Source organism: Sciurus vulgaris, assembly GCF_902686455.1.
Source record: "Sciurus vulgaris genome assembly, chromosome: 6".
Taxonomy (NCBI): domain Eukaryota; kingdom Metazoa; phylum Chordata; class Mammalia; order Rodentia; family Sciuridae; genus Sciurus; species Sciurus vulgaris.
The window spans coordinates 112589220-112615678 of record NC_136466.1 but is presented as its reverse complement, the minus strand read 5'-3'; the positions used below and the strand labels follow the sequence as shown (position 1 = coordinate 112615678).

General features: G+C 34.6%; 1 protein-coding gene across 1 annotated transcript in view; it reads left to right on the top strand.

Annotated features, from left to right (window-relative positions):
- ANKRD31 (ankyrin repeat domain 31) overlaps positions 1 to 26459 on the top strand; it is a 154584-nt gene that overhangs the window by 77207 nt on the left and 50918 nt on the right. The window contains exons 13-18 of the mRNA XM_079146035.1: positions 8513 to 8565; positions 9502 to 11014; positions 11669 to 11788; positions 14261 to 14398; positions 15566 to 15708; positions 26077 to 26239. Coding sequence (XP_079002161.1) covers positions 8513 to 8565; positions 9502 to 11014; positions 11669 to 11788; positions 14261 to 14398; positions 15566 to 15708; positions 26077 to 26239 — 2130 coding nt within the window. The remainder of the gene's footprint in view (positions 1 to 8512; positions 8566 to 9501; positions 11015 to 11668; positions 11789 to 14260; positions 14399 to 15565; positions 15709 to 26076; positions 26240 to 26459) is intronic.

Here is a 26459-nt window from a genome sequence, read left to right as displayed (position 1 = left end):
TTATCTTACATAGTTTCTGAGCATCAGGAATCTAGGAGCAGTTTAGCTGAGTGGTTCTAGTACAGGATCTCTTACAGGTTTGTAGCCATCTCAAGACTGAACTAGAGCCGGAAAATTTACTTTCAGGTTCACTCACATTGTTGTGGGCAGGTCTCTACTCCTTGCTGATTATCATTTGGCACCTTCAGTTACTTGTCACATGAACTTCTCCATAGGACTGCCAGTTAGCTCAGAGCAAGTGATCCAAGAGAGAGAGAATGTACCCAAGATGAAAACCAGTCTTTCCATAACCTAATCTTGGAAGAGATATAATATTGCTTTTGCCATATTCTGTTTATTAGAAGTGAGTCACTAAATCTGGCCTCCACTAAAGGAGATAATTAAACTCCACCTCTTGAAGAGAATATCAGAAAATTATGGACATATTTTTTTGAACCACTACACTCTCTTCAGTCCCTCTTATACTGCTGTATTTAGTTTTTTCCCTTAGAACTTAAGATATTGACAATTTAGGCAATTGGCTTATTTTTTATTTTTCAACACATTAGCCAATTTACTTTTATTTTTTTTAATCTTCCCCTTGTAGAATTTAAGCTCCATGAAAGAAAGGATTTTATTTATTTGTTTATTTTTTGTCTCCTGATGAATACTGAAATACCTTGTACATAGTAGGCATTCAGCAAATATTTGTTGAATAAATTGTGTGTCAGTCTTGTGAACAAAAAGCAAACAAGTTCTTTCCATTCAAGAGATGTGTATGTGCTCATTAACTTTTTTTCTGGGGCGAGGGTTGGTACTGGGGATTGAACTCAGGGGCACTCAACCACGGAGCCTTATCCCCAGCCCTGTTTTGTATTTTATTTACAGACAGGGTCTCAGTTGCTTAGTGCCTTGCTTTTGCTGAGGCTGACTTTGACAAACTCTCAGTCTTCCAGCCTTAGGCTCCAGAGCCACTGGAGTTACAGGCCTGTACCACCATGCCCAGCTGCTATATTTTTAATAAAATTTCCCAAGGGTTTTTTTTTTTTTTTTTTTCCTCTCATAGACTTTTGAGTACTATTATCTTTAACAACAGTTTTCTACTTTTGAAATTTCCCCTTTGGGCACAGGAAGGTTTAGACTGAGAATCCTTTTAGACATAAGGTAAGTGGGCCTCCCTACAAGTCCAGTAGTTCCCTCCCTTTAGAACCAGATTTAGACTGGCAGTAAAAATTCATCCTCTGCTAAGAATAAATGATACAGTTATGCCTATTGTATTAGTTCTTTGATTGCAATTTTAAGAGCTCCTTTGTAAGAATTCTTCGGTGGCAAGCAATCAACTTAAGGCAGAAAAGTGTGTCTCCTGACAGGAAGTTCAATAATTAGAGGAAAAACTGAAGATCCAGACCTTGGAAATGTCAGGAGTAAAAGCTTTTCTAGGGGGGCTGGGGAGATAGCTCAGTTGTTAAGGTGCTTGCCTTACAAGCACAGGGCCCTGGGTTCCGATCTCCAGCACCAAAAAAAAAAAAAAAAAGCTTTTCTAGGGATCTGGAATCAAAAGACTTTCTCTTCAGAGAACTGCCTATCAGGACAAGTTCTGGTCAGGCAAAACAGTGTCCACTAAATTACTTCCATTGAAATTTATCTTTTTTCTGTGAAGATTCATTCATTCATTCACTCACAGCTTGCTATGTGTCAAGCAGATTATAATGTAACAGCTGAATAATGCAAAAAGAATAAGAAACAAGGATAACAAACCATTACAATGAATAGTGTAATAAAGAAATGCATTTCTTTATATGAGGGTGTATAAAAAAGACAGCCCAGGCTTTTTCAAGAAGGATATCCAAGAAGATATCCTTTGATAACTCTATTGGAAAAGATCTTTTCCTGGCTTCAGAAATACATTTTAAAATTTGATAATACATCCCAACTGAGTTTTATGCAATATAAGACATATCTTATAGTTATTTTTGGGTTCTCTACAATTAAAAATTGGATGTAATATAGCAGTCTAACTGTACAGTCTTGAGACTGGTTTTATTTTATAATCATTGGATCCATTATTTTTGTAGCCATTTATTTTTATAAATTATTTACTTGCTCAGTATTGTAATTGTTTAAATTCTATTGATGAAAGACTAAGACCTATATCAAAACACTCTTCCTTTGTAATAGAGAACGTCTATTTTGGTTTTTTTTTTTTTTTTTTTTGAGATGGTATCTTATAGTGTTGCCCAGGCTGGTCTTAAATTCCTGAGCTCAAGTCATCCTCTACCCTCCCACCTTAACAACTGGGACTCCAGGTGCACACCACAGTGCCCAGTTTTCACTGATTATTAAAGGTTCCTGAGAGGCAATTAATTAAAACTTATTTACAGCAGAAGACTCTGCTAGAAGGCAAATTGCTCCAGGAGTTGACATTAACGTGGTGAGGCCAGATCTATAAAAGTACCTTGAAATAGATTATTTTTAAAATCACATTTACATTTTAAGCTATATAAAAATTTGCAAATAAAATATCCGATTGGAGGTAATGGTTTATATACTTAAGGTTTTTTGCTTTAATTATCTGCTTAATTGCCTGATTTCTCTATTTTATGATTATGTGCTTTATTTTGCTCCTCTGGAAATCCATTTCTCAGTGTTCTAACTCTCCCTCCCCTTTCTCTCAATTCAGAATTTCCTGTTCACTAATGTCTACTTCTAACCTATACCATCACAAGGGAATTTCCCTCATGGAAAAAAATCCTAAACTTTTCTCCTTTGGACTTAAATACTGTACTTCCTTTGGGAGGAAATTTACTAAACTGAATTGCATTATTGATACTTGTGTTGAGAATCAGGTTCAGTCCTGCTCCTCTGGTGTTGAAGATTGAACATGTGAGAAATGCCAAGGCAAGCGCAAAAAATTTTATTTAAAAGATAGAACAGAGAGAGAGAGAGAGAGATCAAATGTGAATTTACCATAAAACCATGAGCTCAGAAATATAGAATTTTAAAAAACAAGAGTTCTAAAAAAATGACAAGGCCATAATTACTCTAGTAAAGGAGCATACAGGCCATCTTCATCAGATCAGAGTTCACCTTTTAGCTCAGATTGGTCAGTTAAGATATTTAAAGAATGAGAGAATCCTGAAATCCTCAGGTAAAGATTTTAAGGTAAAGAAGACTTGTAAATATGAGATCATTCCATTTTTTCCCTTCCTGTGCCATAGCATTTGGGGAGGAACTTGTTAAGAAAACAGGGTGGTAAGATAGCCAGCGATTTAAGTCCCACAGCCGCTCAAATTCAAAAGTGACACTTTTTTTTATTTGGTCCCAAATCAGTTTTCTGCAAGCCTTACAAGCCCTGCAAACTCTGCAGGCCTCCACAATTTACATTTCAAACACAAGCCTTGGAGAGATAGAGATCTGGCAGAAGCAAAGTAAGCTGCTGTTTTGAGCAAAATCTCATGCATAGCACATTTTAACCATTTTTAAAATTTCCCCAGTTGGTAATTAGGCCAGGTTTGGATGCAGAAAATGATGAGACATCATGTCCCATTGCTTTTGTGAATGAAGCTCCCCTCTGAGTCACAACGTGAAAACAAACATGAAGAGAACAGAAGCAGTGGGGAACTGTCCCTTTGGCTAGGGAATGTCTCCCTGATACTGGAGTCTGGCTCTTGGAACCTCTAGCAGTCAGCAGTTTTCACCCCTCCTTCCATGCATGACCTCTGGACTTAATTGCTGCCTTATCAGTCTGGTTATCCCATGCGCTTTTTCATGGGTGACCATGAAAAAGTTGCAAGCCTCCAGATTATCCACCCTTACCTTGTGAATTGTAATTCCCTGGAAGAACATGGGACCCCTTTTTGAAATGCATCTTGATCTGTCTGTGTTGAGCCTCACATGAGTTCATGAACTTTGGCAGGGTTGGGGGATTGGGCCTCACTTAGAATAGAGGATCATAACAGTCTAATTTACATTCTTGTAACAATTAGGGTTTTTTAAATGAGGTCTGAGAAGTTGTTAGACCTGCACATAGGAACCTTGGACTGTTTCCTTCTCTTTTATAGAATAGGCTCATCTGTAGAATGGTATTAAAATTTACATTTCCCTCTGTTGGCTGTGATTCTCTATCAGCTGCAGAGGTGGTATTGAGACCATGTTTGGCAGCAGAAGAACACTAGGGGTAAAGGCTAGAATAAAAAAGTTTATGCTTGCTGTGGGCCAAAGGAATCTTTAGAAGGCTGTGGTTATAAATCTCCCTTTTTGCAGTCAAAGGAACTAGCAGAGCACACAGGAGCACGAAACAAAAATGGAAATCCCTGCAGTCTTGTAAAGGCTTAATATGTGAACAAAGGGAATCCAGGCATTTCCCTATGAACCACTTCATGTCTCTCTCTCAGCCCTAGAGTCTGAACAGCTAGAGTCTCATCAGTGAGAGACCGGGAGTGCTCAGGAGGAGCGAGTATGGCTCATTCAGAGGTGCACGTGTTATTGGAACTTTCACCAGTCTCTGCAGGATACTCCATGGGGGGCGGTCAGGAGAGGAGTTCTGGGAGAAACCTTTGAGGTCACCAGGGAGCAGCCCAGCAAGAATCTTGCAGTTGTTCCAATCTTTGTCCATCTCCATGCATCCAAAAGCATACCAGGATTAGAGACACTGTACTCACGCCAAATTCACTCTGAGCCTGGCAGAACCCAATATGCCTGACCTTCAGGACAGGGGATTAGAAGCCACCTAGGCTGTGAATCCTGTTATCAAGTCTTACAGAATGGCAGCTTGCACTACCTGCATTTAATTAGCTGATGGGTGCCCGTTATTGTCCTCTAGAAAGAAAGAAAAACAGAAAGATGCACCTCAGAAAGATGTGGGATGCGTGGGAAGGAGCTTACCTCAGCGATGATCTCAGTGGAACTCCGGAGAGGATTCTTTTTGTTGAGAATCAGGTTCGAGTCCTCTTCTCCTGGTGTTGAAGATTGAACACCTGAGAAATGCAGAGGCAAGCGCAAAAAGTTTTATTTAAAGGATAGAACAGAGAGACAGAGACTCCTCCTCAGGGAAGGGAATTCAAGTTGGTGCATGAGGGAGTGGGGATATCCTGCCCCTTTTAGATTATAGATTTCCTTTCTTCTCATGCCCCCTCCTCCTCTTATCTTGTCTATGTGACCAAAAGGTGGAGTGACTAAGGGTGAGGATGAAGCTACCTAGGGATATAGGCAGGAAGGGGTGACCCAGGGGATATTCATTAATAACTGCTTGCAGGGAGAAACAGTTCCCTGGAGGCAGGAACCTTGGCAACAGGTAGGAGGAGGGGGAAGTCCTCTGGAGGTATTAGCATTTTATTTCCTTTTGAATCAGTCCCGATCTTCCTGACCCAGTCATTCATTATCTACACTACCGACACTGACTGTCCTTTTGCCTCCCCCTCACTATCATGCTTTACCAGATGGTTTAAAATATTTCTTAAGTTTGAACGTTCAGATTTGTTATTATCAGCCTACTTCTCAATGTAAATATAAAATGTTTATTTAAATAAAGAATATCTATATATTCATACAGAGAAATTCTAGTTGAACAGCTTTTTTTTTTTTTTTTTGACTTCCTGGGGATCAAACCTTACACACACCAGAAAAAGACTACCACTGAGCCACATTCAAGTCCTGAAGAGCTTTTAAGTATAAGAGTAATGATTAAATAACTTTATTCAAATAAAATATATTCGGTGCTTTTCTGTCACAAAATATATCTTTTTTGGTATCAGATAGGGAGTCATTCTTACAGACTTTATAGCCTTGGGTAAATTAACATCTCCAAATTTTTCATGTGCAAATGGGGCTTTTAGTATATCTATGGGATTGTTAATGTGAGAATTGGAGTTAATGTATGTAAAATACCTCAACAATACCTAGTGTAGAGTTACACAGGGGAAAGAATACAGCTACCTCACTAAAACACCACCTCATAATTTTATCTGTGTAGTCAGTTGGTTATATTAGGGAATGTGGAGTCCTAAAACTAAGAGGAGCCAGGCACGATGGCACATGCCTGTAATCCCAGTGACTCAGGAGGCTGGGATTGGGCTTTGACTCCGGAGAATCACAAATTCAAAGCCAGTCTCAACAACATAGTGAGACCCTGTCTCAACATATATGGCACACACCTGTAATTCCAGCAGCTTAGGTGGCTGATGCAGGAGGATAGTGAGTTCAAAAGCCAACCTCAGCAAAAGCGAGGCACTAAGCAACTCAGTGAGACTCTGTCCCTAAATGAAATAAGAAAAAGGCCTGGGTATCTGGCTCAGTGGTTGAGTACCCCTGAGTTCAATCCCTGGTAACCAAAAAAAAAAAAAAAAAAAAAAACCTGAGAGGAAATAAAATCTCCTTTGTTTCTTCTGAATTCTCTTGGGAACTATGCCTGAAAGCTTGGTTCTTAGAAAATATTGTTTTTCTGCCCTTCTATTTAAGAACCAAAGTTTGAAGAAGACAAACTTAGCCAGTATTTAGCACTACTAATGCTTTTAGAAAATATTAACAACAGCAGTATTTCACCATATAATCATTGCAGATTTTATGTCAATTTTTTTGCAAAAAAAGTGGGATATAACCATTATTTGAAGCTGTTAAGAAAATTGTGCTTGGTATTACTTAAAAATCATTTATTATAAATGGTCTTTTGTGCAAGACTAGGATGTACAGAATATTCATGAATATATGTTAAAATTGAATAGTGTAAATCCATGTACATCATTTCATCATGACTGTTTAGCAAACATTTTTCTGGCCTGTAAAAATAAAGTTAAAATAACACAGTTGTTAATGATTTGTACATTAGGCTAAATATTACACTTGAGAAATTTATTACAGTGTAGCTAAGCATGGCCTTAAAAAATTTCAATCTTTCTTTCATTGCTATGTCATGTAGGTTTTATTATCTGATGTGCTGTCCTCAGCACCACTCTGTGAGTTGTGTTTACCTTTAGTACTGCAGTGCTATAAACAAACCATGCAAACCAGCAGCTTTTGGAAATAATACATCAATACACTGTGGACTGAGAATTCTAGGCTCAAGGTTCTCATTGTGCAAGACAGAAATGCACATTCATGTGCCACTGGTGAATAAATGCTGCTCTGTTTACCTTTTAATCAGTGTGAGATGCACAGTTATGCCCATGGGACAATTTTGCAATGAAAGGTTATAAATCAGTTTTTGAACTAAAGAAAGAGGGGTGACAATTATGAGGTGTTGATGATTGTGTGGTAAAATACAGTAATAATGGAGTATTTTCTCTGTGTCAGGAACTCCTTTAAACTCTTTACATGAATTTTATCATTTAATCTTCACAATTCTGTAAGGTAGGGACTCTTACCAGCCTTCATATATGGACATTTTATGGTGGCAGAGACTTTAAGAAACTTGTTTAAGGTCACTCAGCTGGTAAGCATGTGAGTCAGCATTGAAACTCAGGAATGAGGCTCCAGAGAATGCTCCTATCCACTTCAGTTGATAGAAGGACGTTTTATGTGCCTTTCCCCACTTAATTGAAATGATGTAGGCTTAATTATTCAAATCATCATTTGATTGCTATCATTAAAATTATTTCCAGGAAATAAGTTAAATTGTTTTCTTTTCCAATTACATCCTTGTTAAAAATATTTACATTTCTAACTTATATTCAAGGAAAATTTGTGTATCATTTCACAAGTTTATTTGTGTATCATTTCTAAGATGTTCATTCATTGAATCATGCCTCGATCAAATATTCATTGAGAGCTTTCTATGTGTAAGACATTATTTCTAGGTTTTTATCTCTTGTGACTAAATGTGTGTATAGTTAATGATAATTCCATATTCATTGTTTCAAGACATCAATTTAAAATACATTAAAGTACATTCCTTTTATTATCAACCTAGAATTTTTTTTCAAAACCATTTTTCTTATGGATTGTTTTTCTTTGAAGCGAATACAATGTACAAACTAGGACCTTATTAAGCAAATATGTTAGAAAATGATTAATTATGAAATAATGTTTTGCCTTTTTTTCATTTTTATTGTAAACAAATGGGATACATCTTGTTTCTGTTTGTACATGGAGTAGAGGCATACCATTTGTGTAATCATACATTTACCTAGGGTAATAGTTTTTGATTCATTTTGTTGTTTTCCGCCCCCCACTCCTCCCACCCCTATGTTTTGCCTTTTAAGAGTAGCTTGCATAATCTACTGAATGAGACGGGCATATCTGAATATATCAGTTGGGAAAATAAAAAATACTAAGTACAGTGTCCATCTTTAGTATTAGTTATTTTAGGATGTCTATTTTGCTTTTCCTATAGAAATGGTCTGTTAAGGTAGTATTTGGTTTTTAATAAATGAAGAGTTATAAGTTACAATGAATTGTATTGCCAATTTTAATATGAGATGATTACGTAATTTCACTTTTTTTCATTTGGTTTTTTGATGGCAAAGGATTTAAGTGTTTTAGAAGTCTAGAATCTGACCATTGGAAACTGTTTTCTTTTATTTTCTCTTTTTGCTTACAGCACGAAGGAATAGCACTGATCCAGAAGATGTGGACATTGTACAACAGCATAAGGTATAGCTGATGAACATTTTTATAGGATGAAACTACGAGTTATTTTATAGATTATCAAAGGGAAAAGAAAGCGTTGAAGCATTACTCAGCAAAAGTGACTTTACTTTTCATTTTAAGACACTTTGGATAATTACATGAGAATCAGAGAGCTCTAGGCTATTAGTTTGAGAAACAATTGAGTAAATGTAGCATATCCAGTTACACTAATGTATCAGAAGCCATTTCCTTTCTTTTCTTCTTCATGGGGGCTGAGGTTTATCAACCATGTCAAATTTCCTCTAGTCTAAGCACAGTCAAAGGTATAATTCCATCCCTTCAAACTTACATGGTGGGTGATTACTCTTCATCTGGTACTTGAGTTGTGGCTAGTGAGAGAAAGCAGTCAGTGTTCCTGTTTTAATCTTAGCAGCCCATAGTAAACTTTCTATACAGACCAATTTAAGAGTATATATGTCTTCTAGTTTTTAAAACCCCTTTTCCACTTGCCTCCCTATATTTATCCCAGATAGCAGAGGAAGAACTGCCCCTAATTCTAGCTCTAGCCATATAACAGTTGGGAGAGGAGAATGTTTCTAAAGTATTCTTGTAAAGCTTCCTTGTAAAGGAAACTTTGTGTTGATTAGTTTAAAAGCCTATTAAAATTAAGTAGATTAAATGTTTTTTATGTTTAGTAAAATTAATAGTGCTACATACAGGCCAAAAGGAATTAAAATGAACATAGAAAATAAAGATTAGTACACATACTGAGCCTAAGCCTTTCTTGTACTTAGTCTAGCTCTTCTGAAGTATCAGGTTAGCTATATTTCAGCAGGCCTGTGTTTAGACTCAGTGATACAGTTGAACGGAATAGTAGTTTCATTTATCAAAACTTGAGATTAAATTAAGTATAGATCTACAACTGAAAATTAAAACTTATTGTATATTTCATTTCTATAGAAACCAAAAATTGGTTCCAAAAATCACATTGGGTTTATTCGTAATGAAAATTATAACAGACAGAAACCAGAACATAAAGAAGTCAATAAAAGAAGCAAAGAGGGTTCATTTATAAATAAAGAAGATATATATGAACATTGCCAAAAAGATACCAAATCCACAAAATTTGGTAAATCCAAGCATAAACCATCAACTGTTGACCGAATATGCTGTACAGGACTCAATAAGGTCAGTCTCCATAATGACAAAGATATCAGCACAAGTGTGTCTAAGGGTAAAAGACGAAGAAACACACAACATAAAAGGACTCATGTGAATGATGAAGACTGCAATTCAGGACAGATAATAGCTATCTCTTCTTCCAGGAGAATAAACAGACTGACTGTTCATCAGCAGCATATTCTCCAAACCCCTAATGATCTTCCAGAAGAATCATGTGAACCTTCTAGTTGTACTCTGTCAAGCCTGAAAAATGGATTAGATAATAATATTGAGACTTATTCAGTTTCCAAAGAAACACATACACCCAGCCTGGATTTATCAGATAGGCAAGAAATGCATTTCTTGGAGTTAGAATCTGTTGGCCAAACTGAAGCTATTTCTTTCTCAGGACTTTCAGTAGGTAAAGAAATCAAGTTACCACTTATTCCTGCAGATCAGCCGCTTCATGCTCACCAAGAACAACACTGTAGCCCTTATAAATTTTGTGAATATAATAACTCAAATAAAAAAGAAGAGAACTTTAATAAATGGGAAAATTGTTTCCTAACCTTTATAAAGGAAAATTTTGATAAAGATAATGAAGGCTATACCTCTGAGAAGACTCTAACATCTAAAGAGGTGGTATGTTCTACACAATGTGAAAGCCACTATAATTGTGAGAATTTAACAAATAGAAAAGAAATAGATTTTCAACAACTTTTACTATCTGAAGACCATTTTTCACAGGAAAGGGCATTAAACAGTGTAACCACACTTCAACAACAGGAAGTTATTAATTTTTCTGATTCAGATAGTATACTCATTTCTGATAAACATATTGCAAATCATGTACAATGCATGGATGGAACATCTTTTGATCACTCACATGGCAATCCTGAGCAAACTTCCAAGGCTTATACAGGAACAGTTTCAACACATGAAGTTTCAGAGTTGGCTAGTCATGTGGAGCTATTGAAAAAGTCTCCGGATAATAGCCCCAGAGAACCAACTCCTTTAATGAATCGAATGGAAAAACATATTGTGGAAAGGGTGTATATAGAAAAGAAACAAGACACTGAAAGGAATTACACTAAAAAACGCCAAATTACAAGCTCTTCAAATAAACCTTCCCCCACAGTTGATCATTCTCAAGGAGTAGAAATAACTAACATTGAAAAAAAGAGACCAGACCTTACAGAGAGTGAGTCCATACATAATATAGATTTTCATTCTACTGACAGTGTGAATAAAGAAGTGACCATCATCTCACAACTTTATCAAAGAGAAAAGGAGGAAAATTCTCATAAATCAGGTATTATTAGTATTGCTTAATTTGTACACATTTCCCTTAGATTTACTTACTTTATAGAAATTTCCAAATGAATTTCACTTACCCTATGCCCCATTGACAAGGGTGAGGCCACATGGGTCATGATTTGGGATGCTGCTAAGTCTCGTAGTTAAGTAATAATGTTTACTGTGAAAGCAAAACTTATTATCAAAGATGGTTGTTAAGCTGATGTTGACAGAAACTAATAAGCAGATATTCAATTTTTGTGTTTCCCCATAATATAGCACTTATTTAGCATCAGGAAGCCTAACAACATTTAAATTTTTTTTTTAGTTGTAGATGGATTCAATATCTTTATTTATTTATTTTTATGCAGTATTGAGGATTGAACCCAGTGCCTCACACATGCTAGGGAAGTGCTCTACCACTAAGCTACACCCCCAAACCCTGAACAACATTTTCATAGCAGAAAATTGTTAACTCCATTGATTTCAACCATTCATTGTATTCTCTTCAAAATTGCAACCAGCAAACTGTTTGTTACATAAAAATATTTTTAAAGGCTTCCATTCTCTTAAACAGTTAAACTTGAAACAAACTAAAGTATGAGTTTCTTTTTTTGTCATGTAACCTATAAGGAGAATTATACTACTGATACTGTAAAATGTGTTTCAGATGAGGAATTAACTAATAAAATCAATGGAGATGAATGTGCTATAAGAAGTTATGAGGATGAAAAAGAAAAAATGGATTCAGAAATTTCCATGTCTCTGAATACCGAAGAACACAAAAAAGGTCAGAATTTCAGAAAAAGACAAAATTTCTTGAAAGCTACCTGCAACCAAGGTTTGCATAATTATTTAAGTAACAATTACATAATCAAACCTAGCAGTCTACTCTACTTCAAAGAATTTTTAAACTATCAGTTATAATGTTTAGTCATTCCCTAAGTTATAAGATTATTTCAGCTCTATTTGTTGTTTAGGCACCACTTGAGGATCCATTAGTCTTCAGATATATTCTTGTCATATTTCTGATTATGATTTCTAGTTCTGTTAGAGTAGATAAAATAAACAGCAGTAGTGTTTGAGTTTTTGCTCCAAAAATCATAAAACTACCTTCTTTGCTACAAAACCACTAAGAACAAAGTAATAGGATTTGTACCATTCACAGTGAGACTCACAGGAGAAATTTTTCAATTCACACTTGCACTCTGTGGGCCCACCATCTTAACCTTTTTATAGTTTTAAAATCTCTCTCTCTCTCTTTCTTCTTCTTCTTCTTCTTCTTCCTCTTTTCCCCTTCCCCTTCCTCTTTCTCTCTTCCTCCTTCTTCCAATAAAAAATTATGAGTATAAATCTCTATAAAGAGGACTATGTCTTTGGATGTCAGTGGAAGATAGCTGTGAGGCTGTCAATCTTTTCTGCGATTCATATAACCCAAGAAACCCTTCTTTAGACAATAATTCTGTAATTTTTTTACTTTTTACTTCTTATCCTAAAATTATATGTATGGTTGCTGGCATTTAGGAACCAGGACAGGAAAAATTTTAGGATTGAATGCAGTGGTTCTCGAACCTTAGCTTGCATCAGAACCACCTGGAAAACTTGTTAAAACACATATTTCTGGGTCTTACACCCTGAGAGAATCTTATTCCATTGGTGTATTAGTTGTCTCTGATGCTACATAACAAATTATCACAAACTGAACCCAACATACATTTATTATCTCTTAGTTCTATAAGTCAGGAATTGAGTATGATTTAGCCAGAGCCCCTGAAAGGATCTTTAGTAAGATGCAGTCAAGGCATTATCCAGGACTGGGGATCTCTTCTGAAGGCTGAACTATGGAACTGTTCACCTTCCAGCTTATGTGGTTGTTTGACAGAATCTGTTCCTTGAGGTAGTTGAACTGAGGACCCCAATTCCTAACAGTTTGGTTGGTGGCCTTCCTCAGTTTTTTACTGCGCGGGCTTCTCCAACCTGGCTTCTTGCTTCATCAAAGCAAATAAACTGAAGCAACAGAGCGAGTCTGCAGCAGGGCAGAAAATGTTACTATCTCCTGTAACCTAGTCAAGGAAGCGAAAGGCCCTCAATGTTGAGGTTGAAGCAAGTCATTCAAGGCGGGTGCATAAAGCCACAAATACCAGAAGGTGAGGATCAGGAAGAACCATTTTAGAGTCTGCCCTCAAGAGTAGGTTTGAGTTGGATTGGAGAATTTGCATTTGTAGCAAGTTTGTTAGGTGGCACTAATAGAGCTGATTTAACGAATATTCTCTTCTCTTTCATCACCCTAACTAGTTTGCTTTCAGTCTGAATCTTCTCTGAAGCAGTTTCTACAGAAAATAAACTTCCAGGTTTCTGGCTTTGGGATGGGGATCTGAGATAAGAGGAGTGGTGGCCAGTCAATGTAGGGCTGGGAAGGGAACTTACAGTCCCAACTTTTCTGTTTATAAACTTTCAGTCTCTCTGTTTCAGCCATGTTCTAAGTACATGATGATCCTAGTGCAGACTACCTGGGATCAGATTGGCTTTCTTTCTCTATAATTCCCCTTGCATGCACTTAGGTGGTAGCATTCTGCACTCTGCCAATTCGGTTCACTCTTCTTTATCAAGGACTTTCCAGTTCTCCAATTTTTGTTGAAGTCTGTGCTCTATTACTTCCTCCTGTATTTATATAGTACTTTAAAAATATCTTTTACTATCATTTTAGCATGAATTGGGCAGGAAATGGGAGAGAAACACCTGATTTGTTCCAAGGTAACTCTAACTTGCCCTGCAAAGGAAAGATTTTAAAAAAAAAATCTTTGGAAAACGATATGCTGAATTTTTTGTAGTGAATTTTTTATGATAGAAAGTTAGAGAACCCAGTAGGCCATAGTTTGGTACTCAGCACCTTAATGTGATAAGAGCACACCCACTTAGATATAAAATAGCTATAGAAAGTGAATTTTTATAATATAATTTCTTCTAAGAAAAATGTTAACTATTGCTAAAAAATTGAGATGACTGTAAAACTGAAGCAAGTTCTGTTTTAATCAAGTGTGTGTTGTCCAACTGCTAGACAAATTAATATGCTCAGGTACTCTATTATTTCTTCACAAGTTATGCTTTAAAGCAACAGCAGCAGTGTTAATATTAATTGATGTATGTTTTTGTGTAATCTACCCTGCTTAGAATAGTTTGAGAAAGTTATGTATTTTCCAAGATCCTTAATAATCAACATTTGGCAGAAAGGTAGTTTCAGTTTTGCTTGGCAAATTTACAGAAATGAAGACAGATGGGATCAATAAAAGGAATGTCAGAGGAGAAAGCCGGCTTCATTTGGCTGCTAGAAGGGGAAATTTGTCCCTAGTGAAAAAGCTAATAGAATCTGGAGCAGATGTGAATCTAAAAGATAATGCAGGTTTGGATCCTTTTAATTTAATTGTTTTTATAATCTGAACTCACTGAAATACCCATTTCATCCCCCCACCCCACCCCATTTTGATCTTGGCTGACATATAAGAGTGTTTGGAACTTTTTATATACTATATTTTTTATTTAGTTGAATGGTAAGATTAATTGCTGCTAAAATAACTCTCCTTTTTTTACATCCATTTGAGAGCATTCAAGAAAGGGTATACAGAATGGGGAGTAAAGGGAGTGAGACCTTTTACTTGGAAGTCTTAATTCCATTCCCTAGCTTTGGAGTGAAGGCAAAATATTACCATTTTCCTGTCCCTTCTTGTCTTTCCTCTTCCATTTATACTGTTGCTTCTTTTTTTCCTCTGTCCTCACATTTTTATTCTAAACCTTCATTTAAAAAATAATGAAACTTCTGCTGGGCTCGTGGTGCATATCTGTAATCCCAGAGGGTCAGGAGGCTGAGGTAGGAGGATCACAAGTTCCAAACCAGCCTCAGCAACTTACTGAGGCCCTAAGCAACTCAATGAGACCCTGTCTCTTAAATAAAATATAAAAAATGGCTGGGGATGTCCCTCATTGATTATCATTGATTAAGTGCCCTGAGTTCAATATCCAGTACCAAAAAGAAAAACAAAAAGAAAGCAGAATCACCTGTTAAAACCAGAGCCTATTTGACCACACAATTCCATCTAGTAGACCACATAATATAAATCTGCTTTCAAAAACAAAAATGAAACTTCTAACATTTTTGCTTATGCAAAAAAAGCATCTTATATAGAGAATTCCAGAAGGAAAGCACAAAGGTTGATCAAATCAGCCATTTTAAAGAGAAATGTGACAATACTAAGATAAAAATATGCAAGTCAAACATTTTTATATCTGAGTTGAAGCAAATTGAAATAATTAGCATTTATCTGGTCCCATTGTGGGTCTTCTGTTTTGGCACACATTGTATCAATAATATTTATGAAGTGATCAGTTTGTTTTCAAAACAAACATTTTAAGGCCATAGTTTTTAGTGTTATTTATTGTCCAATATTTAGTATATACATGTTTCAAAATAGATATTATTTCTACTAAGGTCAAAAAAAACAGTAATAAAGATATTACATGAATGTTGATCTGTAAGGAGCAGGTTATTGTTGTGGATATTTTTTCTTTTTAGGTTGGACACCACTTCATGAAGCTTCTAATGAAGGATTTAATGATATAATTGTAGAGTTATTAAAAGCTGGTGCAAATGTTAATTGTGAGAATATAGATGGAATTCTGCCCTTGCGTGATGCTGTTGCAGGCAATCATTTAAAGGTACAGTGTATGTCAGATTTAAGTTTCTGTTACTTTTCTTAAGATAATGAATGAATAAAATTAAGATATTTTAAACTGAGAATTAAAATGATTCCATAAGTCAACAAATGATTTTAAAACCTGCTAAAGTTACAAGTGAAGATATACTGTATATGGATTAGAAAATCAATATATCTTAATGAATTATTTTTTTATTTTTTATTTATCACATAGTGCATGTATGTCAAAATAAAACACTTTCTATATAAATCAACATGTTCCATTTTTAAATGTCTAATTATAATAATGATACACTTGACAGCTAAACTTTTTTTAGCTCAGAATTTCTCCGTGGGTTTGGGGCAAAAGCATGAATTGCTTGCTCCTTGAGAGTTTGTTATATCTTCCTTTGTTTTTCTCTGTCAGACAATCATAGTAAAAATAACACAAGAGAAGATTACTTGGGTCATTTCAGTGACACAGAATTTCAGATATAGGCTTTGAAACTTTAGATTTTTAAACTCATCTTTTTGTTTGGCAAATATAGGGAGAAAACATGTTATCAGTGATAGTATAGGCTTCAAGAATAATTATTGGTTTTGAGAATATAGTTAAGGACACTACCACAACCAATAACAGTGATATAAAACAGGGATTCATAGAAAAGTTCTTGGATCCCTCTTGAGAACCTGTTTACCTGTCTCTTAATATTTTTAAGAGCCTTATGACTTTTATTTAATTTTGTGAAAGTGTTCCTACTGTTTTCAGCCTAAGTGTAGGCATGTGAAGGAATAGTATTATTGAATTTATGATTTGCAGATATAAGAGATGTGAACTAATGATTAAGAATGAGATTAGGTAAGCTTATGTTCATTGTGACTTCTTTTGACCAAAATAAACTTTTTGACCTTTAAGATATTTAAAGTTAAAAAAATATATACACAAATTCTCAAGGTTGTATGGTTCGGAAATGGAATAAAGCAAATAGAAAGACTCATTGAAATGACAAATCTACTAATTATTTGTACAGGGAAAAGGCCACTTAGTTTGAAACCACTTAAATATAGGTCAGAATTTCTTAGTGGAAAATCAGATTTTTGGACATTAGCTGAATAATGCCACCTTAAAAATATTCTCTTGTGTTGGGAGTCCCCAACATCACCCTTACATTTAGAGGTATGTTAGATGGACTTCTAGAACTTGGTATATAGTTGTTCTCATGGCTAAGATTTGTAACAGCAATGTAGTAAGGATACACCTCTTGTCATAAGAGAAAATGACAAGTGGAATCTGGAGTATCTACATGAAAGCTTTCTTATGCTCTCTTCTTCATAAGGTGTCACACAGAGCTTACTCCTGAGAGCAATGAAAATGTAGGAATATATATGCAATATTTCTGGTCAGGAAAGCCCATAAGAGATTCAACATCCAAGACTTTTATTATAAGCAAACTGCACTTACCAGGTAGCAAAATTCCAGACTCCCAGAAGCATAAACCAAATTGTGTAGATAGCTTAAACTTAGTAAGCTACCCTCATCAGGCAGTTTTATATAAGTTGTCTGGTACTGCTTACCAGTCAAGGTCATTGATGGCAGCTATCGACCACCCTTGAAAGTGACCTGCTGCGTGCGTGAACACATTTTTTTTTCTTTTTTTCTTTTTGCGTGGTACTGGGGATCAAACTCAGGGACTTGTGCTTGCTAGGCAAGTACTCTACCAGCTGAGCTATCTCCCCAGCCCTGCATGAACACATTTCTAAACAGTACTTACTGACTTCCTGACTTAACAGTTTGACTTTAGGTGGTGCAAAAGCAACCACCTAAGTGAAATTCAATGAAAACCATGGTATTCACTGAAAACCATATTCAAATTTTGAATTTTGGTCCTTTCTTTATGTAGCAGTATATGGTATGATATACTGTCTTGATACTGGGCAACAGCTGTGAGCCACTTTTCCCTAATCTCATAATCTCAAGGGTAAACAATGATACTCTTTAGTGGACTATGTTGCTATCATATTTGGTAGATTAAGTGTATTATATGCATATTAATTATGCTATTTTTAACTTAATTGTGGGCATATTGGGATGTATAAACTATCATTAAATCACAGAATATCCAAATTTAGGTTTAATTGAAACATATACTAATTTCTAAAACAGCAAAAGACTATATAAAGTGTTTTAGGCCTAATTTTTCTGGCAAAGTTGTATAATATTATGTAGGACTTTTTTTTTTAATGTTTTTTAGTTGTTGATAGACCTTTATTTTATTTATTTTTTATGTGGTGCTGAGGATCGAGCCCAGTGCCTCACACATGTTAGTCAAGTGCTCTACCACTGAGCTACAACTCTAGCACCACATAGGACATTCTTATAATTTTTATATAAAGGTCTCAAGAAAGATTTCAAAATTTTAAGAAGCATCATATGTTTTTTGGTAGGTCCTCTATTAGTTCTTTCATATTCAAACCCTCATGATTTTGCTTTTGTTAGGCTGTCAGTTTCTTACTCATCAGGGTCTTATGGTGCTTCAGACACGTCTTCCATATTATTTTAATGTATGACTGCAGAAAATCCCACATCTTTTCTTTTTACTTCGAAATCAAATTTAAGTATATTTCCATTTTATTTTTGACTGTTTACAAAGTCAGTTATCAGTGGTAAACAAGTCAAAAGAAAGATATTGACATTATATATGGATAGATACTATGTAATAAGCCAAAAGAAATGTTCAGTTGGGTCAGTTTTATAGGTGGTCTTAATTAGTCAGAATTTTCCTATTTTTAAAGCCTCTGTCTTCCCTCTTAGCAATTTGGTAACTTCAGGGAACTGAGTAAATGGTTACTCAGATATTGAGGGTCTTCTGTAAAAAATTAATGCTAGGAACATAAAATTAACCATAGGAGATATCAAAAGGAAAGCTTAGAGTAGTAAATAAAACACTGAAATAATATTGGAAAACTTATTTCCTGAAGCTAATTCTGCTGCTTGAGAAAGATATTTTTTCTTTATCCCTGAAATAAAAAATTTGATCAAGTACTATAGCCACAACACACGTGGCTATTTAAGTTCCTTAAAATTTCACCACCATTCCTCTCTTTTTCCTCTCCCTCCCCCTTAACCTTCTGTCTCCCTCCACATCTCCCTTGATCTCCCTTCTATTTCCATTGGATACCCCACATTTTTCCCCCTTATTTTGTTCTAGTTTCTGCATATGAGAAAACATTCGATCCTTCACTTCCTGAGTTTGGCTTATTTCACTCAGCATGATGTTCTCCAGTTTCATCCATTTGTCAGTAAATGCTATAATTTCATTCTTCTTTATGGCGGAGTAGAACTCCATTGGTATATACTTTCATGTATACACCACATTATCCATTCACCTGTTGACAGGTACCTGGACTGGTTCCACAACTTAGCTATTGTGGATTACACTTCTACAAACATTGATGTACTTTTACCACTACAGTATGCTGATCTTAGTTCTTTTGGATAAATACCAAGGAATGGGATAGCTGGATCATATGATGGTTCCATTCCTAGTCTTTTAAGGAAACTCCATATTGCTTTTCAAACTGGCTATACTAATTTGCAGTCCCACCAACAAGCTATGAGTTTACCCTTTTCCCCACATTCTTGGCAGCATTTATGATGATTTGCATTCTTGATAATATCTTTCTAATTGGAGTGAGATGAAATCTCAATGTAGTTTTGATTTGAATTTCTTTGATCACTAATTATGTTGAATATTTTTTCATGTATTTGTTGGCCATTTGGGGTTCTTCTTTTGAGAAATGTCTGTTTAGTTCTTTTGCCCATTTATTGACTATGTTATTTGGGTTTTTTTGGTGTTTTCGAGTTCTTTATTGTATTCTTGGTATTAATCTCCTATTGAAGGAGTTACTGTCAAAGAAAATTAACCCCAACATTGTGTATAACTGTGATGTAGTCATAAAAACATTAAAAATTGCTTAAAATTAATTAAATTTAAAAATCAGTTATTCTGATGCATTAGCCACATTTCAAGTGCACAGTACCGACATGTGGTGAGTGTTGGCTGTGTTGGATAATGTAGATTAGAATATTTCCATTGTCACAGAGGATTCTGTAGGATAGCTCTGATCTGGAGCAGGGCTTGGCAGTATTTTCGATAAAGAATAAGATGTAAACACTTGATTTTCTGGATTACACAGCCTGTTGCAGTTATTCAGCTGCTATTACAGTTCATAAGCAGCTATAGATAATATGTAAATGAATGTGGCTCTGCCAAAATAAAACTTTATTTGCCAAATCAGGCATTTGGCTCACAAACCATACATTGTTGATCCTTAATCTAGGGGTTCATTTATGTCTCTTCACCTAAATTGTGATATAATCAAACTTTACTTTTGGAGTAACATTCCATGTCTGTATTTCATTTTTATTAATTGATTAATTATTTTATGATGTTGGGATTGAACCATGGCCCCACACATACCAGACCAAGGCTCTATTGAGCTAACGGCAGCCTTTTTTTACCTTTATTTTAAGGAGGATTTTTTTTTTTTTTTCAAAAAAGGGTGGTATTTTAAATGACATTTTAATTCCCTTGACATTGATGTATTGCCAGAATCTTTCCCATGTCTTTATTAATTCCATCTGTGTGAAAGTTCTTCTGTCATTGGCTTGTTATGTTCTGACTTTCTCCCTCTTTTTCCTATTTCTTTTTATTGATGGAATCAAATTGTAAATATTCAATTCAAAAAAAGTAAACAAAACAGGCAAAATGAACAGCAAACCATACCTCTTCAAGTTTCCATTGCTTTCAGTAAGGTCAAGCTGGGACCTAAGCCATTAGTACAAGTTTGGGAGACATTCCAGAGCCTAGCTATACTCCAGTTAAAGGGCAGACATTGTCAGGTTGAACAAAGAAGCAAGACCAAATTAAATGTAGTCTACAAGAAGCTCACTCTGTTAAATACAAAGATACAGAGAAGTTACAAGTAAAATTAAGGAAAAGGTACACTTCACAAACAATAATCAAAAGAAAGAATATCTCTGGTAATGTAAGACAAAGTAGACTTCAAAGTCTCTAGTATTGCCTAAGATAAAGAGAAACATTTCATAATAATAAAGGGAACAATTCACCAGGAAGACATGTCAGTTCTAAAAGTGTGTACACACAATATTAAATTTCAAATACATGAAGAAAAAGCTTAATTGAAAATAAAATAAGTTCATAGCTGGAGATTTCAGTTCTTTTAATAAATGATAGAAAAAGTACACACTCTAGTTATAGAAGCTTTAAATAGCATTAACAACAATTTATCTCTGATATGTATTGAACAAGCCAATAACAGTAGTACATTCTTTTCAAATATTTACAGACCATTGACCAACATAGACATATTCAGGGCCATGAAACAAGTTTCAATAAATTTAAGAAACTTGAAATCATACAAAATATGTTCTGTAACCAAAATGGTATGCAATTAATAATAGGCAAAAAATAATCTGGAAAATTTCCAAATGTGTACAAATTTACCTATATACTTCTTAATAATCAATAGTTCACAAAAGAAATCAGAAAATATTTTAAACTGAATTAAAAAAATAACAATTATAAAAAAGCATAAAAATTATGAATGCAGCTAAAGCAGTACTTCGATGGAGATTTAAAACTTAAAATGCTTTGTTTTATTAAAAAGATACAAATTCAGTGACTCCGGATTCCACCTTAAGATGCTTAAAAAACAAAACAAAAAAGACAAAATAAATAGATAACAGAAATCAATGAAATATAAGATAGACAAAGTTAACAAAGATGAAAGTTGGTTATTTGAAAAGATTAACAAAATTCATAAGCCTTTAGTCAGATTTTAAATAAGACACAAATTACTTAAAACAAATCAAAGGACATCACTATAAATCATACAGACATTAAAGGATTAATAAAGGACTATTATAACCTATGCTAATAAGTTGAACAACTTAAATAAGATGAGTAACTTCCTTGAAAGAAACTAACAAAACTTGCTCATAAAGAGGATTCTCATGACCCTCTGTGAAAGAAAATGAATTTATAGTTTTAAAACCTTTTTATAAATTCCAGGCTCAAGTGGTTTCACTGATAAATTTCAAACACTTGAGGAAGAAACAAAACCAGGTCTGTCCAAACTCTTTCAGAAAAGTAAAAAGGATACATTTCCCAACTGATTTTACAAGGCTGGTATTTTTTTTAATACCAAGACCAGGCAAAGGCATTACAAGTAAACAAAACTACAGACTAATATCCCTTAAGAACATATATGCAAAAAGTGTTAAAATATTAATAAGTTGAATCCAGCAATATGTACAAATATAACATGACCACATTGAGTTTATCCCAGAATATAAGATTAGTTTAATATTGGCAATCAGGGGAATTTTTCAGATTAATGAAGTAAAATACAAAATTATATTGTCATTTCAATACACACAGAAAAGGCATTTGAAAAAAATCACTTATTTGTGATTGAAACAAAAGCTTTCTGCAAACCAAGAGAAACAAACTTCCTCCATCTAGTAAAGAGCATCTTCAAAAAGCCTCAGGCTTAATAGTGAAAGACTGAATTTTTTTTCTTAATATAAGAAACATGACAAATATGTCTGCACTTACCCCTTCTAATCAACATTGTACTGAAGGTTCTCACCAGTATAATAACAGAAGAAAAAGGGTGGGGGGAGGGAGATATAATCTGGTTTGGCAAGAAAAAAAGTAAAGCTGTTGTTATTTCATATAACGTGACAAAAACTTTCATATGACATTTTGCAGAAAAAAACACAAGCTAATAAGTGATTCTAACAAGAATTCAATGTATTTCTATATATCAACAGTGAACAATTACAAGTCAAAAATTTTAAAAATACCATTTACAGTTATATCAAAAATATTGGATGCTTGGGGATAAAAGTTATAAATGTCTAAAAATCTTTATACTGAATACTGCAGAACATTGAAGAGAGAAATTAAACTTAAAAATGGAGAGATACATACCATGTTCATGGCTTGAAAAACTCAAAAACTATGGCTCGCATGTCAGTTTCACCCAAATTGCTCTAGAGACTCAATGTAAATTTTATCAAAATTCCAACAGGAATTTTTGTAGAAATTGTTAAGGTGATTCTAGAATTTATATGAAAATCAAAAGATCTTAAAACAACTAAGGCAGTTTTGAAAAAGAACAATATTAAAAACTTAATGTTAGCCTCTAGTCTATATAGATACTCTAGCTACAGTAATCAAGCAGTATGTCTCTTACATAAGTTAGACCAGGTTTTCTTAACTTGGCACTACTGACATTTGGGCTTGTATATTTCTCTGTTGTGAAGTACTTTCCTGTAATTTAGCAGTATCTCTGACCTCTACACACTAGATGCCAACAGCACCCACAACCCTCATTTGTGACAATCAAAAACATCTCCAGACATTGCTGAATGTATCCTAGAAGACAAAATCATCCCCAGTTACAAACCACTGAGTTTTATATATAGAACAATTGAATAAAACATTTAGAAATAGACCCACAAATACATGGTCAATTGATTTTTAACAGTGGTACAAAGGCAGGTTCAATAGATAAAGGGAAAAGGATACTCTTTCAACAAATGGAGTTCGGACGTTTAGATTTCCATTTGCAAAAAATGAACTCTTACTATATATAAAAATTAATTTAAAATAGATCATAGACCTAAATGAAAGAGTTAAACTAATCTCCTAAAAGAACACTTAATGATTTTGAGGTAGGCATAGATTTCTTAAATAGGACATAAGAGGCATGAACTCTAAATGATAAAGACTGATAAATTAGACTGAATAAATTTGAAAACTTATTCTTCAAAGACATTATTAAAATAAAAGGTCAAGTCTCTCAGATGGGAAGAAAATATATAAATAACATATCTAGAATGTATGAAGAATTCTTCAAACTCAATAACATGACCAACAACCTAATAAAAAGTGGGCAAAAGATTTCAGTAGCTACTTTATCCAAGAAAGTATATGCATGGCGCGGGCTTAGCATCATTTGTCAGATACCTTTATTTCATCCACTGGAATGGCTAAAATTAAAATGAATCACAATACCAAATAACAAAGAGTTATTAAGTCTCACAGAGTACTGGTAAAAGTACAAAATGGTATACTTGGGAAAACAGTTTGGCACATTTTTATTACATTATAAATATACTTACACTTGAATGACTAGGGGTGTCATTCAATGGTAGAGGACTTGCCTGGCTTGTGTTAGGCCCTGGGTTGGATCCAAAGCATCACAAAGAAAATACACATTTATTATATGAATAATTGGTCCACTCCTAGGTATTTACCTAAGAGAATGAATACTTTTTGGCCACACAAATACTTGCACCAGAATGTGCATAGCAGCTTTATTTATAATAACCAAACTGGAAGTGATCTGCCAATGTCTGTCAGTTATAAATGGATAATTAAATTGTTAAAAGGAACTAATTATTGATTCACATATCAATATGGGGTGAATCTCAAAAGCATGCTAATTCAGAGACCAGACACTGTATGATTGCATTCATAAGGAATTCTGCAAATGCAAAATTTAAAATGATAGAAGTAGATCACAGGTTGCCTGGGGACAAAGGGTCTTAGGAAGAATTGACTACAGCAAAGATTTTTGGGGCTCCTGAAATGTTTTCAGTCATGATTGTGGTAGTGATCACTCCAGGAAGGCTGACTGTCTTTTTTTTTTTTAACAGGTGAGGGCCTATTTCTCGATCACCCTTAGGCCTTCCCTATCATGTTACCTAGAACTCTCCTGTCTATACCTTTAGCATTTCCTATTTAGTACCTTGCTGCCCTATTGTTCCAAACTTTTTCCTATTAGTAAGTATTACTGAAAAACAGCTGTTTAGGGTCTCCATCTCTCTGAGCTGAGTTTTTTGCATCTTCCAAACTAATTATTAGATGAATCCATGTTAATATATTAAAGGCAGGGCCTGGAGAAGCCTTCATCCTAACACATTGGCAGAATAATTATTATTAATATGGCCTAAGTTTTTAAAAGAGTCTAGACAAGCTTCCTTTTCTGAAAACAAACTTCCCCTCTTCCATTTAGTGCTGTAAATAAATTTCTGCAGATTAAGGCCTGGATTTCTAATTTGCTAAATTAATCTCTGGGAATGGTCTGAGAAATCTGTATTTTTAAATAATTCCACAATTTACTTTATTGAAGAGTCAGGCTTAGAAACTACTGGATTGAGGTATTGCTAACCCTATCTTTTAAAAATCAGTAAGTAAATTTCCCTTCCACACCTTTATTTAAGCTTCATTAAGGTGCATATGTGCATATCTAATCAGAGGTCTTTGCAGGGGACCTGTCTTTACCACACGTAGTCTTTTCACCTCTCTAAAGGAAAAAATGGGGTTTTAGAGAACTAGTTTTATTAAGATCCCACCCACTATGTGCCAGATACTTTACAAGGGCTCACATTTAATCCTCATAGGTGATAAAAAATGAGATTCAGAGATCTTAAGCAACTTGCCCAAGGACATAGCTAGTAAGTGGCAGGAATTTTATATGTTTGATTTTAAAACAAGAATGTTTCCCTTTATGCTGTGTTACCTCTAGCCAGACACAACAAATAAGGACTGTCCTTAGTCATTTCTGCTTACTCATTTGCTCCTACCTTTCTCTGGCCTCTACACCCATGGACAGGAACAGAAAGATAAAAGTCTATTAGTACATAAGATGTCTTCATTTTAACAAAATCCTGAATCTCTTTTTCTGGTCATAAATTTTTCAATAGTTTGAGTCACTTGTTTTCCTCATGCAAGTGGGATTACTAGCTAGTTTCTGCTAATTGACTTATACCTTAATCTAATTTGCAACCATTGTTAATTTAGATTTCATATTTGCATGCAAGTGGCTAAATACGCACAACATCTAAACCTATGCTATTTAGTGAGGTAGCTGTGAGATAATTTTGCTATGTAAATTTGAATTAAATAAAACTTAAAATTCATTTCTTTAATCACATTAGCCATATTTCATATCCTGCAGCCACATGTGACTAGTAGCTACTCTATTGAACAGAGCTGGTATAGAACATTTCTTTATTATACAAAGTTTGTTGGGCAGAACTGATCTAGAAGTGGACATACGTATGTCAACTTCTTAAAACAAGGAAGGCAGCCTTTTGTATTTTCCTATTATGCTTTTTGATTCTAAGAACCAATAAGACCAAATCAATGGATCAGTTTGCAATTGCTATATCACATTTAATCAAAATTTTATTGACCAGAGTTTGAAAACTTTTTTGAATTATTTCTAGTGCTTGGTAGTGGTATCTTAAAGCACATATATGTAGATAAAACTTAGAAAAACTACCTTGTAGGCAGCTGAGATACTACTACAACATGGAGCAGACCCTAACCAAAAAGATCAAAACCAGAAGACTGCTTTGGATGAAGCCAATAGTGATAAAATGGAAGAGTTGCTAAAATCTTATGGTGCTACTAAAGCCAGTAATAGAGATGAGAGTAATGCTACAGTCACTGGTATGTATGACAGTACTGCTTATTATTTTATATAGGTGATATCCTTGCTTAAAAAATAACATTTTTACATTTGTAATATAAGTTATTCCATAACTGGGGATAGATGTTTCCTATGTTTATTAAACTCTAAGTCATTATTTTTAGAAATTAGCATTTTCAAGTTTGGTTTAATTTATAGATCATATAATTCTATTGAATTAGAGTCACATGTTAAAACCTA